Source organism: Aythya ferina (genome assembly GCF_964211825.1).
Source record: "Aythya ferina genome assembly, chromosome: 2".
Taxonomy (NCBI): domain Eukaryota; kingdom Metazoa; phylum Chordata; class Aves; order Anseriformes; family Anatidae; genus Aythya; species Aythya ferina.
Window position 1 is genome coordinate 86,487,903 of NC_140297.1, and position 25,569 is coordinate 86,513,471.

Here is a 25,569-nt window from a genome sequence, read left to right on the forward strand (position 1 = left end):
AAGCTCTAGGATGGCAAGTAGTATTCAGAAACAGACTATTCATCCATTAGGTTAATCTTCATCTCAAAATCTTCAGTAGAAAAGAATATACATAAACATACTAAAATGACTGCCACTAGGGAAGACAAAGAAATTTTAATTCACTATCTAATTACCTAAATATCCACAGAAAGAAAGTAAAGGTTTGATCTGTTCCAACATATTTTGGGGTGTATAAACATACACATATACACAATATTCTTTAAGGCTTGATACATCCTTGCAGATGCTGAAACAAATCTGAAGACATGCCAGATGCTTGTGTTTGTGAACATTTCCAAGAATTTGAAAGGTTCTTGCCTCTCTGAAAACTGTTCTTAAAGACAAACAATGCAAAAAAAAAAACAAAAACAAACAAACAAGAACAACAACAACAAAACTTCAAGATTGTTGGATTTTTACGTTTTTTTTGTTGTTCTTTTTTTTTTTTAAAGGGATGCCACTAAAATGGTATCAAACCATTCTTTCTTCAGCCGACGTGATAGACTGGAGAGATCAGCACAGTACAATTTCTCATCTTCACTAAATTTACTAAAGCTCATTCCAACCCAAGAATCTTGAGGGGTGACAATATAAATCCAGCTGCCAATACAAGGGTGAGCAGATGGTGCTGCTCTGCTGGGGAGCTGAGATGGAATAGCACATAAATGAGAAAGCAATCTCCTGACGGTTTGCTGTGTTTAATGCCTGAGCTAAACTGGAGCTGAGCCAGCTTGGTTTTCAGCCAAGGTCTTCACTGGATTCAAAGGAACCCCACAGTAGTTTTCATTTGACATTAGCTACCAAACAAATATTTGCAGGTAATACTAAAGTACTGATAATAAAGTACGTTATAGTACTGCTTAATGCAAACCACAGTGAAACCAAAGGGAAAACATTGTCCTTTTTGACTCAGGAGATCAAAATGAATTCCTAAAGCTGCCCTCTCCCCTCTTTTGTCAGTTTTGGAACTATTGTTTTGTATGCAGTTCAAACGACTGCATTTAAGATCTCTAGAAACTGCTACTCTCTCTAAATATTTTTCATTTTTTCGTCCTTCTTTTCTTTATTAAAACTATAAAGCAGTATTAGAAGCAGATCTGAATTGCGCTGAAGTCAACAAGGACCTTTTGGATGACTTTTGTGATGCTTGAATTAGGTCAATAAGCAGTGAGTAAACAGGTATTTCAGTGTTTAGAACCTTCTTCTAGAATTAAAATAGCCACTTTTTCAGGGAACATGTTTATTTTCACTTCACTAAGCAAGGTCTCCAGTCACCAGAAGCAAATTCAAAATGAAGATGCAGCTCCACTCTAATCACAAAGGAAAAAGTATCTGAATGCATATTAATGCATGTTGAAATAATTTCACATTTTTTATTTCAACATACTATGGTGCATTCAGTGCTATAATGTAAGCTTTTCAGGAAGGTAAGGGAGAATAAAAATAACTAAATTATAATCTGAGTGTATGGACCTACTGTTCAACTCAGCATTAAGTGGTATTTCCACAACATGCTGCCTTCATACAGAGCAGAGGATATGTAGAGATGTCTCACCTCATTCTTCAGATTTCTTGCCAAGAAGTGTTCAGCTACATGGGCTGGAAGCACATTCTCCAGAAGCACACGATTTAGGTTCTCCATGGTTTCAATCTCCTCCCGCTCTTTTTTGAACTTGTTCTTCCACAGGAAGTCTAACCTACAGTAATATTCATTCTGTTACAAGAGGACACAGAGGTAAAGAAACAATAGGCATCTTGTCCTGCTGGAGTACAGGTTTAAGAGACAAAATAAGCACAGTACATCACTCCTACAAGGATATTATTTGGTCACTGAAGTACAATTCCAGATCCCACAGAGATCAACAACCAGACACACAGTATGTGGCATACATTTCATTGAATTTATAACTGTTCTCCACTGTCCTCTAAAAAAAGGCCCACAAAAAAGCCCAGGAATAAACAAAAAGTTGCAAGGCGCCTTAACCAATGGAAAATTTATGTATATACTTTCAGGCTTTGGTAGAAATTCATCCCACAGATGAAATATTGTTATGGAAACAGTTTACAGTTTTGCAACTTAATATGATGCCTAAAATATCTGAAGTGTGGAATTCCACTTACTCTAATGGGCACTTCAGGAAGACCCTAACTTTTACCAACTTTAAGTTATGTAATGCAATCAGTCTGGTAAAAATGGGGTAGTAGAGGAAAGAGAAACCTATTGCTATACTTTCAGTTCTTCATGAAACACATTTTCTCCTTCTAGTATGCATACAGCAAAAGCTTTACTGGTTTTAAAATAACAAGAGATTTTTAAATTGGAATTTTTTGAAGATTATAAGAAACGGCCCAGTCAGGTGGTTGTTTGTTTTCTTTTTGTGTTTCAAAACTGATAGTAATACTTTTATCCTTCTCTTATTTTTGTACCAGAGTTTTCATTATATAGAAATGTATAAAATTCCTGGAATATTAGTATTTTTGAAGATCCAATTTCATTAAAAAGATATTGAAAAATGAATTAAGTCACATTTTTCCAGGGCCCTCTGTATTTCTTTTCAATAATGTAAATGCTTTGTGGTAAATTCTGTGGCATTATTTCTACATTAAAGACTCCACTGGACTATCTCATTTGAGTTGATATAAATCAAGAGCTATTTCAGTGTTGTCCAATGGTTTAACACTACTCTTCAGCCTCAATGAAGACTAAGTTATTAGCAAGGAGAACATAATTATGATCACAATCTTATATTAAAAAAATAAAAATTCTAGCCATTATTATTAGTAGTCAGTAACTGTTCACATAAAAACATGAGAGTAGTCCTTCTGATTGGATGTTTGCTGCCTCAGCTCAAAATGATTCATAGATACTTTCTTGAGATCACAGCCAAAGACAAGTAGAAAGTTGAAATGAGATGGTATTAAAATGATTTTGCAAGCCTTCAAAAAGCTATGAAGGTAAAAATTGGTGAAGCAAAAAATCTATCTGCTGAGAAACTGTAAGATGAAAAAATATTAAGAGAGAAACCATGCCTCTACTAAATGCATAGAGAGCAATGCAGTCAGGTTTCTTTAAATTGGTTGATAAGTCCTGGGTATTGTTGGGTATTGTTTAGATACTTAATTAAAAACTGACCATATGATGCAAAATACATGCAGTCATTTTTTCAGAATGTGTTTTATTTTTATATTATTATTTATATGCACAAGTTCCACACACATATGATAAACTTAAATGCCACCAACTGTATTCATGCAGCTAAAATCCAATAAACTGTCTTGATGCAGCAAAAATCCAATAAAATACTGGGATGCCAAAATTATTTGCATAAATTTTAAAAAGTAAACTGCAAGCCTGGCATAAAATCAAAATTAGGTATCCATATATTGTACCAACTTTGTATTGAAAACAAAAGGAACCAGATAAGCTGAAGTCTTCAAAATAATGTTTATTTTTAAAGATCTAATATTAAACAAATAATTTATTTAGTTTTATTATTTATTGAAATATAGGCTGTGAAAAAAATGGTAAAGAGATCTCAGAAATCAGCAAAAAAGCAGAATGTACTCTACAATTTGTTTTGAAATTAAAAATGTCAAGGTATATTTCAAAATGTGTATTCAGACTTAAAAACATGTAAACACTACCTTAGTTTTTTAAAATTCTGGGTTTCTGTTTGTATGATGTACCCAATTTAGTAGACATATGTCATTAAAGAACCTATTAAAACTTTATAGCCTTAAAGTCATCTGAAAACCAAGATTGCTTCCTACTTTACATGTTATCTACAAAACCTTTTTAACATATCACCATGAAAACAGCTCAGAATGGCTCTTGTACCACAGCAGGCACAATTATCATGGAGATACAAAAACTTGCCTTCTTCACCTTACTCTATTTTACTTGACAGCAGTTCCCAGCTGGTGTGCATAGTGGAACACCCAGGGAGGGATGAAGGACACTGCATTCCTCCAGGCAGCAGAGAGCAATTGGCTTCATTTAGGACAAGACACTGCCATGCATCTACCACATAACACCACTGACTTTGAACCAGTTGGGTGTAACAAGAACCAATCCATGTCTCATTGCTTGACTGCACAATATGTTATCTGTATTTTTAAATTCTAGTGCAACACTCAACTGGGTCTATTTTCAATATTTGCCTCAGAAAAGGGAAAAAAACTGAATGAACTTTCTCTTATCATTGCAGCAAAGTCACACAGAAAGTCAAGACAAGCAGCTCATGAGTCTTGCATGCTATTGCATTCAGCACAGGGGCAGAGTGATGGTAGCACTAAAGCAGATAAGATCACTGCAGAGAAATTAAGTGGGGGTTTTCATTCAAGTGAGGTAGTTAAGGAGACTCGCTCCATCTCACAGCCATTACTTACAGACAGTGCGTCTGAGAAACTGCCTCAGCATGGAGCAGCAGCAGAATATGCTCCTCAGAGCATATGAATAAATGTTCGGATGTTCTCAGAGCACATGAATAAATTGATCAACAAGAAGTCACCAGCTCTAAAGTAACTGCAATGAAAAGCTGCTGGACTGAAACTTGAGGTGGGTAGCCTTATTCAAAACAGCCACAGTATTGGAGAACTAACAAATGGCAAGGAAGCAATGCAAATCTTTGGAAAAAAAAATGAGGTGCCAGTGGGAAGAAAACAGCAAGATACTTTGGTAAAAGCTATGCTAAAGAAAAGAACTATTTAGAGATATTCACTATAGCTGATATAATGGGGAAGAGTTGATACTGTCTCTTTAGACATGCCTCCAACTCTTCTGTTAACAGAAGCCAATGGCATGTGAACTGCAGAATCACTGAATGGTTTGGGTTGGAATGGACTTTAAGGATCACCCAATTCCAACCCCATTGCCATGGTCAGGGATGCCACCCACTAGACCAGGTTGCCCAGGGCCACATCCAACTTGGCCTTGAACACTTCCAGGAATGCGGCATCCACAGTTTCTCTGGGCAGCCTGTGCCAGTGCCTCACCACCTTCTGAGTGAAGAATTTCTTCCTAATCTCTAATCTAAATCTCCCCTCTTTTAGTTTAAAACCATTCCGTCTTGTCCTATCATTATCTGCCTGAATAAAAAGTTGCTCTCCATCTTCTTTATAAGTTTTAAAAAGTACTGAAAGGATGCAATGAGGTCTCCCCAGAGCCTTCTGTTCTTCAGGGTGAACATCCCCAGCTCCAGTGAATAGGAGTGAACTTTTAAATAAGTGTTCATTAAGTTCTTTCAGAAAAGACTTTTTAAAAGACTACATTATGTAAGAAAAAAAATAAACCTTTCATAGAATAAAAGCTAGCTAAAAAACAGAACAGAGACTACAAATAAACATTTTTCACAGAATAGGGAAGTTACCATAAACATCTGGGCAATAGAACAGCCAGTGAATTTCAGTGTTTATAAACTCAGTATAATAAATCATTGGAAATACAAAATATTCACTCAACACACAGTATATAAAGGTATATATAATATTAGGTACAGATGAGAAAAAAAAATCACATGCTACATCAATATTGGTAATTCAATATGGGTCATAAGAGAGGCTTAATGCTCATCAGGGCTTAAATGTGAGCACACTTCTTATGGAGCCCAGCCTATGCCACTCTGCATTTTCCATGCAGTGCCTGAGCAGGGGTAGAGAGTTTGCATTCTCGATATATAGCCTGCGTGTTGCCAGACTGTTTCAGGAACTCTGATGGCATGGCTGCAGACTGGAATGTGTCATTCAATCTCTGTACCACGGAATGGTTCTAACCTACACTGCTACAACCATGGAAAAAAGCAGTTCTGCTTTATCCAGCTTCACTTCATGCTGCTCATGCCCATCCTGTGCTGATTCTTTTGGAACAAGCATGGATGCAGCCACACCATAAAACCAGATAAGGAAATGGATCTGGCTGAAAACCAAACATTTTCCAGGGTTAATTTTTAAGCCAGATCATTTCCCTATTTTGGGCCACTGTACAGTTCTGCAGACAGCTGTGCCAGCACAAATAAGGAGATACAAAGATAAGAATGAGTAGTTGAGGGAAGGACTACGTCTTTCAGTAGGAACGTCGGTTATGCAGCTAAGAGTATTAGTTGAACCTAAGAGTTAACTTTACTCATATAACATGTAAGGATACACCAGCTCTGCCTCCCTCCATCCCCATTCAGCCAGAGGCATGCTCCCTTTCCTGTTTTTGGATCAGCACAGGCATCTGTCTGGCCAGCAGTGAGCAGGCTCACAGGGCTGGGCTTGCAGGGAAGCATTCATTTTTTGTTTAGATGAAATTTCTGGTAACTCACTCTGGAGGCAGAGGAGCACCAGTGCAAGGATAAGGGAAGTGGAAAGAACACTGTTTTCATAAGTGGCTATTGTCTTCAGCATTGTTAAAATAAGCAGATATTTTGAAATGAGAAAGGCAAAGTTATTAACTGTAAGGTCAAAAACATGTGATAGCAAACAGAGAAATGACTCGTATGTTACCCTCTGTGGAAGAAAGGTGCTGGGGTAGGAAAAGGCTCAATCAGAACTATAATAAGAGGAAGACTGCACTTGGCCGTAAAAACATCTCTACTAAATCCATGATTTTTGCTGTTCATGAGAGCTGGGAACATTATTTCCCAGGTTTCTTTGTCCTTGAGAACACAAGGTGCAACGTCAGAGACTGCTGTCACTTTGTGAAAAATGTTCTTTGACTCAACATTTCTGTTTGCCTAAGTAGATGCTGGTGAGTAACGTACTGGGTTCCTCCAATTTCCATAAATACATTTGAGATGAGATGTCCAATATCTAGGGGAAAAGCATGCAGAATAAATGCCATTCATCATTTCTCCTGAAGGGAAGGTGCAAGAATGGGTAATTATTAATGTGGAAATGTAGTGTAAGAGTTTGCCAACTGCTGTGCACTTTTTTGGGTAAGGGAATTTTACTTATTCCTTATGATGAATTTGTGAAGGTTGAAAGGTTGTCTAAAATCTAAGAGGCAACAGGAATAATGCAGAAAAAATCTATCCAAAAGCTCCCTATTTTTTGAATTTAACCAACCGATCTAGAAGATTTCTAAAAGATGTTGCCTTTCCTTATAAGCACTGGCCCTGTGAAACCTTTATACTATTACAGGGACAACACAGCTGTAGATATTACTAGGACTTCAGAACAGATAGAAAGCTAGAGCTTCAGAAGAGATAGACAGCAACTTTCCATCACTGTCCAAATCAACAGTGTGTCCAGTGAATGCACTTCTTGCCCCTTTTTTAATAATAATAATAATAATAAAAAAGCAAGCAAACAAACAAACAAAAACACAGTAGATTGAGTAGGGTTGAGAAGAACCAAACAGTGGGCAGCTGAATGCCAAAGGTTATGGCCCATACCAGAAGCAGCAGAGAAACTGCTTGTTAGGAATTCCCTCCTCTAATCCCACTTCTTTTCACAGTAGGATTAGGACATGGACTTGGCAAAGATCCTGGCAAAGCAGGAGGAACAGGAAGGAAAATCAGGCTATTTGCTGGAAGGAGAGGCTTTTTCTCTTTGTCCTTATCCCAAGCACTTACTACCAGTCAGTGTCACTAGCAGTAACCTGAAATGGCAGGTCTTAGCTCAGGTATGTGAAAACTAGCTCATAGTATTTTCTAGTTATCAATTAGACTTTGCTTGAGAATGTTTGAAAACATAGGTTTTTTTACTCCTTTTTCTATAAGGGAGAATAAATTAATAGAAAAATCAAAGACAACAGACCGAAGAGCCATGAACAAGCAGTATCATGATGAAGATCCTGAACCCATAGCTCTGAAAACAAAGATTTTTGACATTAGAGGCTCATTTCTCAATAGGTGTGACAGGCAGAGAACTACATGCCATGCCCACACTGCTGCAGTATGCAAAAGAGAAACCTTCTTATTGATGTGACTGAGCACACAAAGAAATCCTGAAGATGATGCTTCTTTTCTATTTTTTCTTGACATTGTGCCCAACCCCTTTATGTGACACCTTGGATGTCAGGGCTCCCTGGTATGATGAGGCATTTATCTCTGTTTCTGACTGGAAGTAGCTGCGTTGCAGCCCTGCTCTCTGCTATTATCATCAAATGAGCCAATTCCAGTACGATGCTGGTAGTAAGGTTGATGACAATTTTTATTGAAACTCAAGAATGTTCCCCTACAGCAAAAACTGGAGAAGCTGCCAGAGAGGAATTTTTTATCTAGTAACCTGAAGGGCCAGCTTGGCAATTTAAATGACAGTCATTGTGTTCCATGGAATTGTAATGTAAATGAGCGACTTAAGGACAGTATGACACAAGATCCTTCCCAAGTATCCTACCGCAGGCTATGGCTATACAGGCTGCTCTTGAGACCTCACACAGATTGCCTCTTTTATCTCAGAGCCATGTCTTGTGCACTATCTCACTTCTGGCATGATGAGCTTCTAGCCATGGATCACAGACAGGCCCGAGGACCTGGAAAGAGAACTACCCTGACCCCTACTCTCCAGTATAAGGGTATAAGACCACCCACACCACGCTGGTATGGGAAAAAGCACAACTGGGTAATGAAAAGAGGACTTTCCTGTCAGTTAGTAGTTTCAGTATAACTGTGGCCTCAGTATGTGGTACTCTTCTGTGTGCATGCTACACTGTTTCTGTGTCTGCCTCAAACGGTAATAACTGTGAAGAAAATAGCTTGTAATTAAGCAACTAGGGAGATAGCAGATGGATGCAGACAGATGGGAGCACACTAGGAAGCTATGAGACAATATTGGTCAGCATGACAAGCAATAGTCACAGTGCACTATCAGTATAATGCCTACAGTCTTCATGACAGATATTGTGGTGTTACTGGTGAGTTGTAGGGGTATGTTGGAAGGCATTAAAGGAAATGATAGCATTTTAGATGCTTCTGACACTCCTTTGCAAGGGTGTGGGGCAAAAAGGAATAAAGGTGCTTGTCAGAAAACCTAAAAAATCCCCGAGAAGGTGGGAAGCTGCATGTGGAGGTTATATTGTGTCTACTGATACAGATGGAAAGAACTGAGCATCTTACCTGTCTACCCAAAACCAGTAATGTGACGAAGAATATAAACAAAGAAACTGAGCCCATTGTCTTCAGGTCTTTTAGTACTCCAGGCCTATAAAATAAAAACATAAGTAAAGCAAGCTGCTCAGAAGTTATAATTCATAATTTTGTTCTTCCATTGTATCACCTATAACAAAGACTTCAGAAGCCTCATTGAAAATTTACCATATGAATTTACATGTGCTGCAAAAAAGCATACAAAGAATAGGTTTACTATTTTTTTTCAATAGCAAAGACTGCATTTCTGAAGTAATAAGACAATATATTAGTTCTGAAAAAGTTGATTTCCTTTGGCTTGCAGCAAATATTCTTTAAGAGCCTTAACAACATTCAAACCCTCATCTCCCTAGTACCCTTTCCTACAAAGAAGCAAATTAATCCATACTGTACTTCCTATAGTATGTGATATACGCACGTTGCCCAGACTTGTTTATTTTATTCTAATGCTTTCAGGCAAAACATTAAATCCTGTATTAACAGCAACACAATAATGATTTTAGATTGTGACTTGTACAATATATAGTCAAATACATAGAAGAAACATTGTTCTATAACATAAGAACTTCCATTGCTGATATTTCATTTACATTCATTTCCGAAGGACTGGAATCTTCAGCCTACCTTTTTAGAGGTGCCATTGCGTACATAAATTTGCTGTAGTCATCCAGCATGGGCCCATGAGTGTGCAGAAGGATAACGTTGTAGCCCACCAATGCAATCAACATTATCACCATTTTCAACTCATAATTTATCCTCAGGAAAACGGAACAGGAAATGAGCCCTAATATGCAGCTGTATATAAAATACTGGCAAAGGAAAATCAAGTGGTAAATATTTAGAATTGGCTGCAAAGTAGGCAATCACACATAACGAAGCGCCTAGACTAGTTGAAAAAATATATTAACTGACCACTTAAGCATGGTATCTATCACAATGTGTAAATCATAGTACATGGGACATTGTGGTTTACAGATGGTCAATAACAATCAGATACTGGTATTTCATCAAATAGACCCCTTTTCTCATTAGGCTCAAATTCACCCTAAACTTAGGAGAATCCAGACTATCCTCCCCATTTCTGCTTACTAATTTTCACTCTTTGTGACTTTTGATTTATTCATCTGTGTATCAGTAAGTGCTTGTGTGTGGGACACCACTGCTGGTGTGGGTCTCCTGCAAGAGGCTACTGCCAGCATAATGACAGATTTACTCCTGTGCCTCTGCATGGTTTTCACTCGTGCTTGAATACAATAACTACCCTCTATGTATTGCTGAGCATATGGGAAGATCAAAGTCAAAATGCTTGAAAATCTGTAAACAATTTAATTGCCCATTTTTGCAGTATATGTAAACTGTTGCAATACACACAGATGTTATGAACTTCACAGACTCTTGAAATATGATTAAGAAATGAAGAATATAGAGTGATTAACATGGCCTATGAATAATATGTCTATTAAAAATCTTTATGTCAAATCCACTTGACTTATGACTACTTAAGGATACATTCAATTGTTAAAAAAAGCCTTTTCTTTCCTATGTCATATTTATAAAAAAAAATTATGGTTGAAGTTGTGTTCCTGGAAAAAGATTTTCTCTTGATACTCTCTAGAAATGGATTACAGCATCAAAATCAATGCTAAAGCAGAAATAATACAGTCCCACTAGAATCATTATCTTGGTCCTTAACATAGAGCACACCTTTGCCAAAGATTGTTCCTGAAAATTACAGTCCTGCATCTTGTAAGGAAATTATCTTTTCTTAAACTACAAAGCATTCTATTTCTAGATACGTTATTTTCAGACTACTGTTGATTTGTTGATGGCAGTACTTTTGACATAACCTGAATCACTGTATACTAATTTTGGAGGATCACTAAGAGTAATTTTCTCAGTGCCCATCAGACAGAATTGATCTGCCATATAAAACTTTGTTGTTATTATAATTTCCTTGCAGATATGCCTGAAGTAAGAAATAGAAAGAACTGTTCTTCAGAAACATGAAAAATAAAATTTCTCAGATTTTAGCATTTATAAAAATAACAGCATCCATTTTATATTCTATAGGGCAACCAACTTGTGAAACTACTTTGCCATTGAAAAAAAGCAAACTAAAGGCAGTCTCATATCTACAGTTTAACAAGGACCAAGAAATTTAGTATTCCAAGTGGAATAAAATCCCTCTTAGTGTTCCATAGGAATACATAGACCACACTGAAAATTTCAGTCAACATTTCAGATGTGGGTAGATTGGATGATAGAACAGTGGCACAGACATACGCCAACTCTGATACTGTATATTGCAATGCAAGACTCGAGTAAGCACCAAACCCCATGCAAAGCCACAGGCTTGGGGCAGAGTGGCTGGAAAGCTGTGCAGAAGAAAAGGACCTGGGGATGCTGGCTGACACTCACCTGAACATGAGCCAGCATTGCGCTCAAGTGGCCAAGAAAGCCAACAGCATCCTGGCTTGTACCAGGAATAGTGTAGCCAGCAGGAGCAGGGGAGTGATCTTCACCCTGTACTCAGCTCTGGTGAGGCCACACCTCGGGTGCTGCGTTCAGCTTTGGGCCTCTCACAGGACATCCAGGCCCTAGAGTGTGCCCAGAGAAGGGCTATGGAGATGGTGAAGGGCCTGGACTTAAGTTGTATGAGGAGTGGCTGAGGGAACCAGGGTTGTTTAGTCTGGAGAAGAGGAGGCTCGGGGGACACCTCATTGCTCTCTATAACTACATGAAAGGAAGGTGTGGGGAGCTGGGGGTCGGCCTCTTCTCACAGGTAACTAGTGATAGGACTAGAGGGAATGGCCTTAAGTTGCCCAAGGGGAGGTTCAGGTCTTCTGAGAAAAGTTATTTAGGGTGTAGAAGATGAAGAGAATAAATCAATATGCTTCTAAATGAACTATATGCTAGGGGGGCTGAAATAATTCAAAAATCTGTTATTCTCTAATTTTAGATTATGTCATTAATTGATCTGTCAGCTCCTCCATTATAAATCACAGGAAGTTTATCTACATGAGTAATGCTTAAAGGTAAGACAGATAAAAGGGGCTGATATCCAGTTTAAGAAAACAAGCATTCATCAGCCTAAATGTTCAATATCTCATTCAGTAAAGTGAGAAGAATTTTATTTTCAGGTTTTTAGAAAACTTTCTAAGGATAAAAAGTAGTAACTCAGAAAGAGTTTTCAGCTTTTTCAAGCTAGAACTGAGTAGCTCAGCAGTGCCTTATGATGAAAATGTGTATTTGAGAGCTATTTAATAAACAAAACAAGGGAAAAAGAATTTAAAATACTTCTGCCAATCTAAACTTTTAATTATTATCAGAAATGACAGTTTAAAATAATTGTTATGCCAGTTTATCAAAGATAAAGTTTCTTTGATGAAAGAATGCATTTTAATAGTTTCAAACTTATAAATGTGCTAGTAATAGGAAGAGCTGACAAGCATCTTAGTTAAAGATGAAAACACAGGAAAAAGTCACACTAAGATTTTTTTAAGGTTGAATCTAAACATAAATATAATTCATGAAAAATGTATTATCCAGATGCTTGTTGGATAACTTAATACTAACAAAGAAAACACTATCTTTCAAGTAAGATAAAAAGGGGACCCAAGAACTGGTTAATTAAAAAACAAATAAAAAAATAAACAAATACAAATATGCATAGGAACAATTTATTTCTAAGTGCTTGTGAGTATGTCCATATATAGAGGCTGGGAGAAGGACTGCATCATCTCTTTGACAACAAGGAAAACTTCATGTCAGGGCCAAGACGGAACATAGGCATATCTGTACCAAGTTTAGTTTACTTAACTTGAAAATGAGAAATAGAAACTTGTGCTCTATTGTCATGTTATCAAAGAGATGCTGGAAGTTTGCAAGTGCTACGGTTAGCTCAATTATTATTTTTTTGTTTTCCAGAAAAATTCTATACCTGATTAACATCACGCTTTGGGGTGTGTCTAGGAGTATTTATCTTGACACAGTCAATAGTTATTTTTATGTAACCTGGTCAGGTGGGAGGTGTCCCTGCCCATAGCAGTGGGCTTGGAACTGGGTGATCTTTAGGGTCCCTTCCAACCCAAACCATTCTGTGATTCTGGGATTCTGTAACTATATGGAAACCAGCACACACCATCGTAGTACTGGTGCCACCAATTCTACATATAGACAAAATAATTTCCCATCTCCTATTGCTGCCTCCTGCTTTTTCATCCAAAGACTGCTGACCTACTGCTGGCACAGTATGTAGCTTGTTATGTTCAGTTGCAGGTCTCTTGTAAGCCCTCTAAGAGTCATTGCTTTGTCGGATACAGATCCCATTTTTGTAGGAATGTCCTCCCTCCTCTTGCATGTGCCAGTGTGCTTTTGATCACAATAAAACATCTTATTCAAGTCAATTCAGATCTTTTTTACACAGTTTACCTGGTGGTATACGAGTGCTGTATTTCCTCCCTACCACCTTGCCTCTTAACCAAATACGCAATAATGACAGAAGTCTGCTGATCAGAGATCTCAATTTTACCATCAGGTGAACAATGAAAATGGTGAATATTTTCAGGCCTACCACTATTGCTTGTGAAACTTGTCTCCAGGCCAACCTTGTTCTCTCAGTGACAGGCATTTGGACCTTGCTCAGTGCAGTCTGCTTTACAGTCACTGCGTGTCCTCCTGACACCTCACAACACCTTTTGTTTAGGATGAGTGAGCTATGGTTCTTATCAGGCTGTTTCCTGAATTTTAACCTGACATTCACTGAAACACCTGTTTTCATAAGTACTAACCGCCTTTCCATTCCCACTTCCTTTCAAGGCAGTTGTGGGTGACTGAATATAAAACAAGCTTTTGAAGCAGTCTTTAGAAGTGGTTGGTGTTTAACTTCCAACAGATCAAGTGACATTCAATTTAGAATAATGGTTGTAAACAAACAAAGAAATGTAAAATGAACTTACCGGTAGGAAAAAACAGTTGTTTTGTATACACCACCGTGTCTGATTACCCAAATTAGGAAAACTTGTATTTGATGAATTAAGAACTGGGGGAAAAGCTTTCACAGCATTATCCAGGAAAAACTAGAGAAAAACAACATATAATCCATTAGCTTGTCAGCTGGTTAAGGTCAAAATAGAGAAGAGGAATGGAGAAGTGGAAAAAGCCTTGCCAGTAATTATTTAACTTTGGTATTTTGCTGCAAATTGAAATAGTAAAGGGAAAATGACATCACTTTGATTATGTATTCCTGCATGCTTCAGACAAAAACAACTTTGTAAACCTCCACAAGATACATTTGAATAAAAGACTAAAAGCTCTTTGTTACGTTATCTTCATACATCAGAAGCTCACACATGAGAGAGACAATGATAACATAAATTCAATATGAATAAACTTTGGTTTCACCTCAGCTGAACCTCCTATTTAAATATAGGAAGAAATAAAGAAAGAATATGAAGTCTTTACTAAAGTTGATTTACACAGGTGTAGTCCACCTAATAATTATGACAGCAAAATTGGTACAAGTCTTACTGAAACAGACAAACTGAACCAGTATCTCGTAGAGCATCAGATTCTGCCAGCTGATCTCACAAATAACCACCATTATGCAGTACCCCTTGATGTACTCTTGAAGTGAGCTCTCAATGAGTTATATTTCTCTGACAACACTAATTCCACTGCTTTGAACCTCAACACATAAACCATTTCAAAGTTCAACATCTTCGTTTTATTTATGACCAGTTCCTACATCCCTGTTCTTGTACTAATCTCACCCTTTAGCTTCCAAATAGCTCCTTCATTTCAGCCTTCATTATGCTCAGTAATCTATGCTTTTCCAGTTTTTTTTTTTTTCCAAGAAAACAAGTTCTTCACTCCCCTGATCAATCTAGTAGTCTCCATCTGTACACACCTCTTTCAATTTAACCGTCTGGGTGACCAAAACTGCAAACACACTTCCCAGATTTTGAGTATTGCAATAACATTAATACTAATTCTGCAGAAAATATGTTTTCATACACCCTAGAGAAACAATTCCCTTGCCTACCATTATAAAACACTGTAGATAAAAACATCTAAATTGACATAATCACAGGTACTAACATTATGGTCAGCAAACACGAGGTAGTATTCCTCCACTGAGGCTCACTTGGCAAATTTCATTTATACTTGCCATGACTTAAGAGCAGTCGATGGATGGTTACTGTGATTCAGTCGAGTTGTCATTAAATTCACATAACTAATCAAAATACTCAATGCATCTCCATTTGATGAGCCTCCAACTTACATCAGAATTTCATGTTCCTAGTTTGTTGGACCAACCATAATCTTGCACTCTGTATTACTGAATTTCATCCTAGTTCTTCTATCTCAACTCTTCAGCTGACTTCTTCCTTTCTAAAATCTCAGACCTTCCTTCACAGACATTGCCTGCCACCTTAATCCTATCAGCAAATGTCACTGTGACTCTCATACACTGTATATGAAAATCCACACCCGGTGACCATTGCAGAGCTTCACGGGTTGCCTCCCTCTCACTTGTTATTCTCTGCATATAGCCATTTTGTAATCTACCTCTGAATTCTTTCCCCATCCACATCTTCTGCAGTTTATCTCCTGTACCAGAGAAAAACTGCTCAATTCACTCAGATTAATCCATTCTGCATCAAAATGGTTATTGATTTACTATTTAAAACCAGATTGAGTCAGCTACAGCTCTGCATAGCCAAGTCTTGAAAACTTCAAGGATACAGACTCCACACAATCTCCCTTGGCAACATGCCAGCCCTGTACTACATGCAGTGACTTTTTTTTTTGTTTTGTTTTCAAAGAGCATCCAACCTCCCAAACCACCTGCAGTCAGCATTCCTTGATATGTTTTGTGGTGCTTATTGAGAAGAGTTGGAAACCTTTATCTCTGAAACACCCCTTCCACAGATGCAGGACCAGCTGTGCACCAGAGGAGGTAATCAATATGCCAGCTGTTATGAAGTCTGCTTTACAAGAAACTGGCACTCCCTCCAGAGTACCTTGCAGAATGGGCTCACCTTCATCTGTACAGTGACACTTTCAGGTCATCTTCCTTCACTAGCATGCTTCTCTGTCTGTTTATGTGTAACTACACATAATTAACCAGTAGAGAACTATTCATTCAGGTGCTGTGTCAGTAATATAGCAGATAAAACACAAAAAATGTTAATAAACACCTACAAATTGTGAAATGTTCTTCTCTAAGTAATCCCAAGGAGCTCTAACACATGGAGTTGTATGCACATCTACCCCTTCTCACAAGATGAGTGAGTTAAATGCACGCTTTCTCTTAGAGTTGCATGGGGCACTCTACATGCAAACCCCTCAGGTACGGAGATGTGGGTGCTACAGCTTTACGTGTAGCTGCTCTCCACAATCTCTTCATGCACGTGAGGGTGAGAAAGTCACCCCACAAGTTCATGCATACAGACATACCCAAGGTGTAGGTAAAAGGGGTGACTTCTAGCAGTGTCAAACCAGGTTTTGATTGCTGCTGTTTCCACTCCATGAATTCTCGCAATTCTCTACTTAGTTTCAGCCTAATTCCTTCTCTAGTTCAAAATTCCTTCTGAAGCCCCGTGGTTAATGTTTAACCCAGCTGATGCTGGTCATCCTCTTTAACATGAACAGACCTTTTGGGCAAAGGTCCTAAGTATTACTGCTCTAAGTATTTAATCCCTTTCCTCACCTCCTACTATTTACGTAGACATCCTCACCTTAATAGGTGCCTTACCCAGGTAATTTGCAAAGGGTGGACAATGAATCCTGTTAATAATGCATTTAACTTTTTTTTGCAAACATGAAATAATTGCATTTAGTTTCAGAATCCTGTCCCAGGCATGCCCACTGAGCAAAAGATTACATGTCATGAGGATCTGCAACATAATCATATTATATATACATAAATGTGTGTGCATATATATATATATTAATTTATATTAAGGCATTTTAATCTTGTTTTGAGCTTTGGTACAGGGCATTTCTGACCTATAAATGTATACACAGAATGCAATATGAAAGGTGGTGTATATATGAATACATAAATAAGCATAGAGAGGAATAAAAAGGATATGAAAGCGTTGTCTTCTCCCATGAGCCAAACAACACTTATTTCTGAATGATGTGTTTGTACTTGTCTTTCTCGTCTCTCATCAGTTATCTACATCTGCTATCACGCTTTGGAGATATATATTGTTCTTCAACATAGTATTTTTTTGTAAGAGACAGCTCAGTCCTACTAAGCAGTCACACCTACTCAAATGACTCAAATGAAAGCAATATTTTTTATGAATACCAATGTTTGCCAGGGAACATCTGAGCACACTACCATTAAATTCTCATTTTAACTTCATATATTCTAGCAGCTTTTTCTTCTCTTGTGTTTGTAAAATCTTCAATCTTCAGTTGTGAATTTTTTGTCTCACATGATGAAAATACCTGCTGTGCTGCTATGTCTTTCAATAGGAACCATGTGGTAAAAGATCCTCCCCTGATCACAGGATAAGCATGTTAGTGCATCTCTCTTGTTATCTGACCAGGAATCTGCACAAGTCTAACACATTCATTTTCTTACTAAAAACAAAGTCAACTTTTTCACGAAGGTACTTTAAACACTTCTGCATAATCCACAAGGCACCAGAACTTCACAATGAATATGGTCTGATGGCCTCTAAACACAGCCAAGTTGAATGGCTTGTACCTCACCTTACTAAGCAAGCAGGCTTGCTGATTTCCAGCTTAATGCACATAAAATAACATCCTATTAAGAAGAAGGAAAGGTGGCAGAATTTAGTATTAGAGTGCACTAATCAAAATGCACTCTGAATTAAAAAATTATGGAATAAAAAGTAAGATCTGCAAACTTTTAAGAGTTACTATGTGAATGGGTTGGCCCTGAGACAGGTAGGCAGGAGGGAGAGAGGTAGGAAATACTCCTCCATTGACCTACTGAATCGTATGGTGAAGAAGATGTAAAATTAATTGATCTGAGCATCTACCACAGTTAGTCCAACTGTGGTCAAAAACCTGCAGTCGCAGGATGTCGTGCAACATCCATCTGTAAGGACAAATGCTACAATCAGTTTCTGTTTTCTAAGAAATGTGGTTTTGCACACCAGCAAGAAACCACACAGAACAAAGGTAAGCTGTGCATGAAGGAGCTGCTCCAGGACCAGCAGTTCCAGGGCAAAGATATGCTTAATCAATTGAAATACTTAAGCAGCAAAAACAAAGGTCTGACAGCACATCTAAATTTGCAGCTTAAGTTTAATTTGACCCCGTCATTATTTTCTCTTCTTTATTAAACAGAATTACACTGGAAATGGACATGTAAGAACTATAAGTATAAAAAGATCTTTGTCATTCCCCCTGTCTCTCCCCACTATGTCCTTGCATCATATGAATATGCAGCTCTATTTTAAATTAATTTTCTGCTATTGCAGAAAAGCTATGCAATTTTCTCAAGACATGGTCTACAGATTTTATAATACTGTTGTAAACAAAGTCCATGCCTATTCTCTTGTTCAGCAAAAGATAGAGTGAGAAGAGCATACTTTTAAAGTATGGCAGAAGCATGCATGCCTGGGATTACTGGTTGAACTAGAGGATTTGTGTTTGCCTTAAAACAAACAAAAAGAAGTAATGACATGGCATCAGTCTTTTGTTTTAAGCTCTGAGGCAAGCCTGCAGGACTTTTCTAGCTCATTTCTTCTTTTTCTGCCAACTCTATAAATACCCATGGGGCTTGAGAGGAATTTCTGCTCAAAATACGTATCACCACTTCATTTGAAAATGCCAGTTGGTCCGACAGCTAAGTCCTCAGGTCCCCACAGGAATGGCAAAAGAATAATGTGGAGAATCACAAATTCTGGTAGCAGTTCTCATCTTCATGAACTTACAAGCAGGAGCTTTAGGAGAGCCTGGAATGCTAAATACTTACTGAGGTTGTTCCATAATTTCATTTAATTTCTCACAGAAGCTCATGTGTCAAGACAAAAAAAGCATACCTATTTAAGTATCTCTGTGTATCAGGCCCCAGCCTCCCTGTAGAGGCACTGGCAAGCAACTGTCATCTTCAGAGGTCCCAGGAGCATTCCATAAGAGAGGCAAGGAGCCTGCTGGGCCTTTACAGGCTCAGATACAATGAGGTGTGGTGTGTTCACTTTATGTCAGTTCATCTTTGCTGGACTGTGGAGCAAATGACTGTGTAACAGCATGCCTCTGTCTCTCCCTGCACAGTTGCAAGACACCAGAACTGCTGTATCTCTGCTAGCCCACTGTCTAGCATCACTAGTCCACTTCACTAGACTGATACTGATTTTTTATCATTTCTTAAATTCTGCCTGTAAGGTGGAATGGATTTGTAGTGGAGCCCTGCACATACCACTTAAATGCCATAACTCCAGCTGGGCATTACCTTTTCTCCCCACAGCTCTTAGGCCAGGCCAAGCTCTAGGCTGTTTCCATTTATGCTTCTTTAAAGAAATACATTAGGCACCCTTCAAAGCAAGGTCTCCAATGTGTTAGGCACTGGAGGGACATATAATCAGAATGCATCTGCCAGAAGACCTTGTTTACTTAAAATACAGCACTGAGCAAGGTCAGCTACTGTATTAACAGAGTTAGCTACACTAAAAGGTAGATTAAAGAAACCTATTTTCTACTAGGAGAATAGAAGCAAGTTTGCTCAATTATTTGTCATTGTTAAAACACGGCCATGAGTAAAGGGAAAACAATATCTGGCCAATGGTTGCACCTGTGCTTACAGATATGCGTTAAACAATGGAGCAAATACTCAAACCTGTCAATCTTCATATTTCAAAAGACATGTTTTTTTTTTAAGAGAAAATACTCCAGTAGTTCAAAATTCACTGGATGAAAGACAGAAAAGCAAGTAACATCCTGACTCTGCATGCTGATAGTTAGGGCACTGTCCTGGGACACTACAGCTCTGAGATCCTGTTGCTGTACTATGAATCATTCATGCATTTGATACAGAAGTCACTGAAACAATGTACTCTTCCATGGCTCTTTCAGCAAGCCACGTTCCCCCAGATCACAAAAATGCCAGGGTGTGATGAGGCACAATCATTTGATGTATCATCTACAGCCATGCATTTGGCTTCCACAAATTGACCCACTGCAGTCGCACAGTCCTGTTGTTGCTCTGCGATGTCTGGATTGTTCCCTGCAATATATTTCCTCATGTTCTCTGTAATGCAGGTCAACATTGCAAAAAGAGTCTTCCTCAGCCATTGATTACTGCTCTATTTTATATATGGCACCAAATCTAATGCTCAATGGAAGCGGCATTAGTCATCCTCTGCCTGTAGCTAAGAGGTACTCGATACTTCGTGTCACATTAGCTGTTTTTTAACTTCACTCCACTGATCATGACTATATACCCCCTTAAGACTACATTCAGATGTCTGCTAAAACAGCTCATTTGAAATCAAATTGCACCCCCACTCTATTCTAATGTCCCTTGACCATAAAGATTGAGTTTTATTTGACATTTTGGTCTTAATTATGATTTATTAGGTGTGGGATGGTTAGACACTTTTTATCTCCATTAAATCTTAATGGCTACATTTTGCCTTTTCCTACTGAAAGAGTTCATGGAAATAAACGCAGTTAATGGACTCTGCTATTAAGTACATGTTGCTTGGAGATATAATAATGATACTTCAGAGTCTCTCCCACAATTTGCTATTAATATTAAGGAAATGCAAATTTCACAATCACATTTAAAGTCATTTTTGCTAGTCAAACTATTAAGGTTTAGTTTCAAGGTGGGAATTGTACTTAAAATTATCATCTCATGAATATCATGGAACATGATTATTTGTAATAGTGCAGTCATTACTGATAAGGCACAAAGACTTTAAAATACAGCATATTAAGTTTCACTGTAACATTCAGTCCACATAAAAATGGACTTGAACCAATAAAATTAAAAACGTTTTCCTAAAAATGATGTAGTGAACAACTGCTTTTTTGCTAACATATCTTTTACTAGTTGAAGGCCAAATTTTCTGTGAACTGTACACAATAGTAGAACTTTAGTCTAAGAAAAGACAGGTGCTGACTATATCTTCTTTTACAATTTTGAACTTTTTAAATTTTAAAATACCATATGCTTGCATGATCTCTAACTCAAAGTATAGTTTACTACCAAGTACTTTAATTTCTTTGTATCCATTTATTTAATTTAGTTCAAAATAGGAGAAATCGTCTAATCTGATCTCTATTTTATAAGCCACTCCATCTCTGTGGTTCGTCCTGTAGTATTCCCAGTTAACATTTCCTTGTTTATACGTTATCTTTCATAAAGGCATATAGTCTTGAGCTGAGGACAAGAAGTGATGTAGAATCAATAATTTTTCAGAACAATTTTCTCCCATTGCTAACTGTCTTCACTGCTGAAAGTGAACCTAATTTCTCATTTTCCAATCACCACTTCGTGTCTTTCTCTACAAACCTTATGTATCAAATTAAATTAGCTGAATTTTAAATTCCTAAACACAGAATTGTTTTTGACTCTATCTCCTCTCCTTAGAAATGGAGGAGAAAGAAAAATATCTTCTGAAAAGAAAACCAACAAAACCAAGATTAGGATCGCTTAATAGAAAAGAACTGAGATAAGGCTCTACCACAAATGTCAAGTGTCCACATTTAAAAGCCCACATTACATCATTCTGACAGGTTTAGTACTTACTGTAACAAATGATTGACAAAGGGTCCCCTGCAATATTACAGGAAAAAAAATAATGAAACTGTACGTATTACCAATCTTCACGTTCTTTATGAACTTCAAGTAACAAAAAGTATCGGGAACTCAAGGAAGTGCTAGAGTTGCAATTTCAAAAGCACCCAAGTGCAAATCTCATAGACTTGAAATGCAGCTAATACCTATGCACTGATGTTTGTAATGTTTGAAAACATTACCGAACTAAATATTACAGTTCCCATTTTGCAGATGTAAAACTAAGCTGGAACAATTTCCTCATTCTGTATGAATAGCATTAGGTTCAGCCTGCAGGGCAAAACAAACAAGGTTTTTTGATCCCATATACTGCTCATGCCATTTAACAACACATACTCCAGAACAAACAAGTTCATTAAGATTCTAGCTCTATGCAGACTAATGGCAGATTTACTTCAGATTTGTTATAGTTACAAAAGGATAATAGAATTACATGGATTTTCTCTATTATGAGAGAAAAGTAAAGCACAAGTAGAAAAAACTACAGTAGAGGTAATTTCTAACAAAATTCCAGTCCAGTACTTTTGAAGCTTTGACGTAGCTTTGATTTTTTTCTTTTTTCAAATAAAAGACAAACACATGAAATTCAATAATGTACACATTATGATGATTTTGTGAACAGCATGAGGAGCATCACAAACCAGAATAAAACTTGGTTTCTTTTGCACAAAGTCTTCCATGCATCCTGTGAGGACATCCTACATCTTTTGAGCATTACTCTGTTTTTCTAAGCAATGGACAGATGAGCAAGGGAACTGAAACAATTCAAACCTAGGATTTAACTACCTTTTATTCCTTCTAAATTACATTTTTCTTTAATAAGCTTAGTTCTTACGCAGAAAGAGGTCCTCATATAGCATGTTTTCTGTTGCTCTGTTTTACATTTCTGTCTCTGGTAATATTATCACCCACAATATGGGACATAAATCCGAAATACTATCTAAACCAACAAAAAAGATCTTAAAAAGATCTTAAAAGATCTTAAAAAAATCTCTTTTTTCGCTTACCATGTTGAACACAGCCATAGTTAATATTATTGCAGTGGTTGTCAATGTAAGAGTGATCCGTGGCCAAGGACGGTTTGCAATTATTCCAGATGATTTCAGGATCCACAACAGTGAAGCTGATGCTTTCTTGCTACATTGCTAAGTGCAAAAGGTTTAAAAAGAGAAAACAAATATAGCTTTAGTATATTTAATTACTATAAACAAGGACAGAATTACAAAGGTTCAAGAATGTAGGCAGCATTAATCTTTGTAGCGGAAGATAGCAAACCCTGACTATCACCCACAAACACACACTCATGTTCATAGGTCACATAGTACGGACTTCACCCAGTAATTCTTTCACTGAATACAAAAGTTTGTGCTGTAAACAGACAGTATTTTCAAAAGAATTCCCTCTCACTCCCCAGGCAGATGTCAAATGATGGAGTCTTCTCATTCTTTCCTACTTTAACATCAATGCTTCTAATTGCTAAAAGTAATCTTTGAAAAATTTACAGCATTGAATTGTAGAGATTACTTAGCTATGCTGAGAATTGCCAAGAACTGCTTAACTGCTTGCCATATACCTGTACAGTTTTGAACAGACTTCTGTAACTTCTGTACCAAAATTTCATGTAATAATTCTAAATTTCTTTGGTTTACAAGACTTTTGATCAATATTGCTCAAATTTACTAATGTATTTTAAGCAATGAGGAATGAATTGGACTGATTTTGTACATTTCTTTAAAATTTTTTTTGTACATTTAAATTTTTTTTGTACATTTCTTTAAAATTTTTTTTCTGCTTCTATTAAAAAAAAAAAAAAGTTTTTATGTTAACTGGGCAAGTTTATTACTAAGAAAAGTTCTGGAGAAAAATAAAATATTTCCGGTAACAATGTATCATTCAGCCAGTATGATTAGTCAATCAAGAGATTCCATTCTTCTAGCTGCTATTGCTAGAATTACAGATACTGCTGCATCTGACCTGAAGAAAAACTGTTAGACTGCAACTCAAAAATGAAGTTGTAGATTGTTACTTCCACCTGTAAAACAGAAACACACCAACAGAACTCGGTGAAGCATTTCCTGACAGGCTGTTCAATGCAGAGCCCTGAGTTCTGTAGGGGAAGGACCACTGTGTGTTTGGTACATCTGTGCACCCACCTGGTTTGTTACATAGGTGACAGGTCTCTGGCACAGCAGAGAGAGCAGCCTACGTAGTTTAAACCAATGAAGCTAGTGAAAGGAAAATCTATGACAAAAGCATGGTTCACAATGACAATTTTAAAATTTTGAGAAGAAATTTCTTGGAAAAAAAGATACTATACAATACTATTGATTTTGTGTATGAACTAACAGATTTGCTGAACTTTATTTCACTTGTAATTTGAGCCATCTAAATCCAGCCTATACAGCAAACAACTGCTACAATTCAGTACTGCAGAAAATTTAGGGAACAACTTCTGGCAGCAGAACTGGAATGGGAGGGGGTGATCATTAAATTTAGGTTCCTAATAGCACTGTCAGATCTATGCAGGTTTGTTTTACTGATTCTGACCTCACATCAAAACACTTTTTGTAAATGTTATGTCTCATTTTCATATTTCATAAGAAAATGGAGAATAACATGAAAGGAAGAAAGTAATTATTTCTAGAAAGCATGCGAGAAGGGTAAAACATCATATCCCAGTAGCATTAGCTGCTCTGTTTATTCTAAGTGGAGCTGGCAGAATATGGTTCAGTGTTTATCATTTATGAACTAGAAATAATAGGTATTTGTAGTATTAAAGGTGACTAATGTATTACCTTTTCATCTGAACATGTTAAATCTGATATGACAGCTCAGCATGATAGTGACTAATAACTTATTTTGAATATTCAACTAATTAAAATGTATCCTGTGTTGTCTTTCCACATACAAAAACCTACTTCAGCATTTAATAAAACGAATGCCATCTTTCTGAGTGAGAGCAAGGAATTGGTGCGAGAATTAATTGTGACAGCTGTGTCGTAGATGAAAGACAGTGTCGCAAGAGCTGTCACACTTCTCCTTAGCATGCTAGCAGAGGTTAGAACATTTGACTGAAGACCTTCATTTACAGAAAGCCAGTGAATCAGATTTTCTGTAGTTCTATTATTGTTCTTTTCATTCTGCATTCAAATACACCTTATTATTTTACTAACACTGATGTTACAAAGACTGAAATCAAGAGAAACAAAAAGCCTCAGAATTCAGATTTTATTTTTTTTTTTTTTCACAGAATTGTTTTGTTTTCACTCAGGCTTGGAAGAAGAGACTAAAGTTCAAATCCAAGGAACTGACTGACTGGTTGAGAGTGAATACACTAATCTAAGAGTGGAGAGGGGTGATTTTTGACAGAGACACAAGCTTATACTTTACGTACTTTTTAATGGTCCCACTGCTAATTAAAAGAACTAAAAGATGTTTAAAATGAGTATTGTAACACCAAACTTTTGAACTCTGTGGTTGAACCTTTACATATAAGCCAGGCATTTAGAATCCTACAAAATATTATATACAACTGGTTTAACTAAAGCTAGAATCCTGCACAAAGAGCTAACAGCAAACAATAAAGTCAGTTTTGTATTTTTAATTTCACCATACTTTGGAGTGTTTATTATCCTTCACAAAGGGTCACATGAAAATGGCTGTGAGCTTCAATTCAACTATCACATT

At 37.2% G+C, this 25,569-nt stretch overlaps 1 protein-coding gene across 3 annotated transcripts in view; it reads right to left on the minus strand.

Annotated features, from left to right (window-relative positions):
• Positions 1-25,569, minus strand: part of ADCY2 (adenylate cyclase 2) — a 202,890-nt gene that overhangs the window by 13,891 nt on the left and 163,430 nt on the right. For all 3 annotated transcript variants that reach the window (XM_084510129.1, XM_084510130.1, XM_084510131.1), the window contains 5 exons: positions 22,890-23,027; positions 14,051-14,170; positions 9,717-9,901; positions 9,063-9,147; positions 1,577-1,735 (listed from right to left, as the gene is read on the minus strand). In XM_084510129.1, the coding sequence (XP_084366255.1) occupies positions 1,577-1,735; positions 9,063-9,147; positions 9,717-9,901; positions 14,051-14,170; positions 22,890-23,027 (687 nt within the window). The remainder of the gene's footprint in view (positions 1-1,576; positions 1,736-9,062; positions 9,148-9,716; positions 9,902-14,050; positions 14,171-22,889; positions 23,028-25,569) is intronic.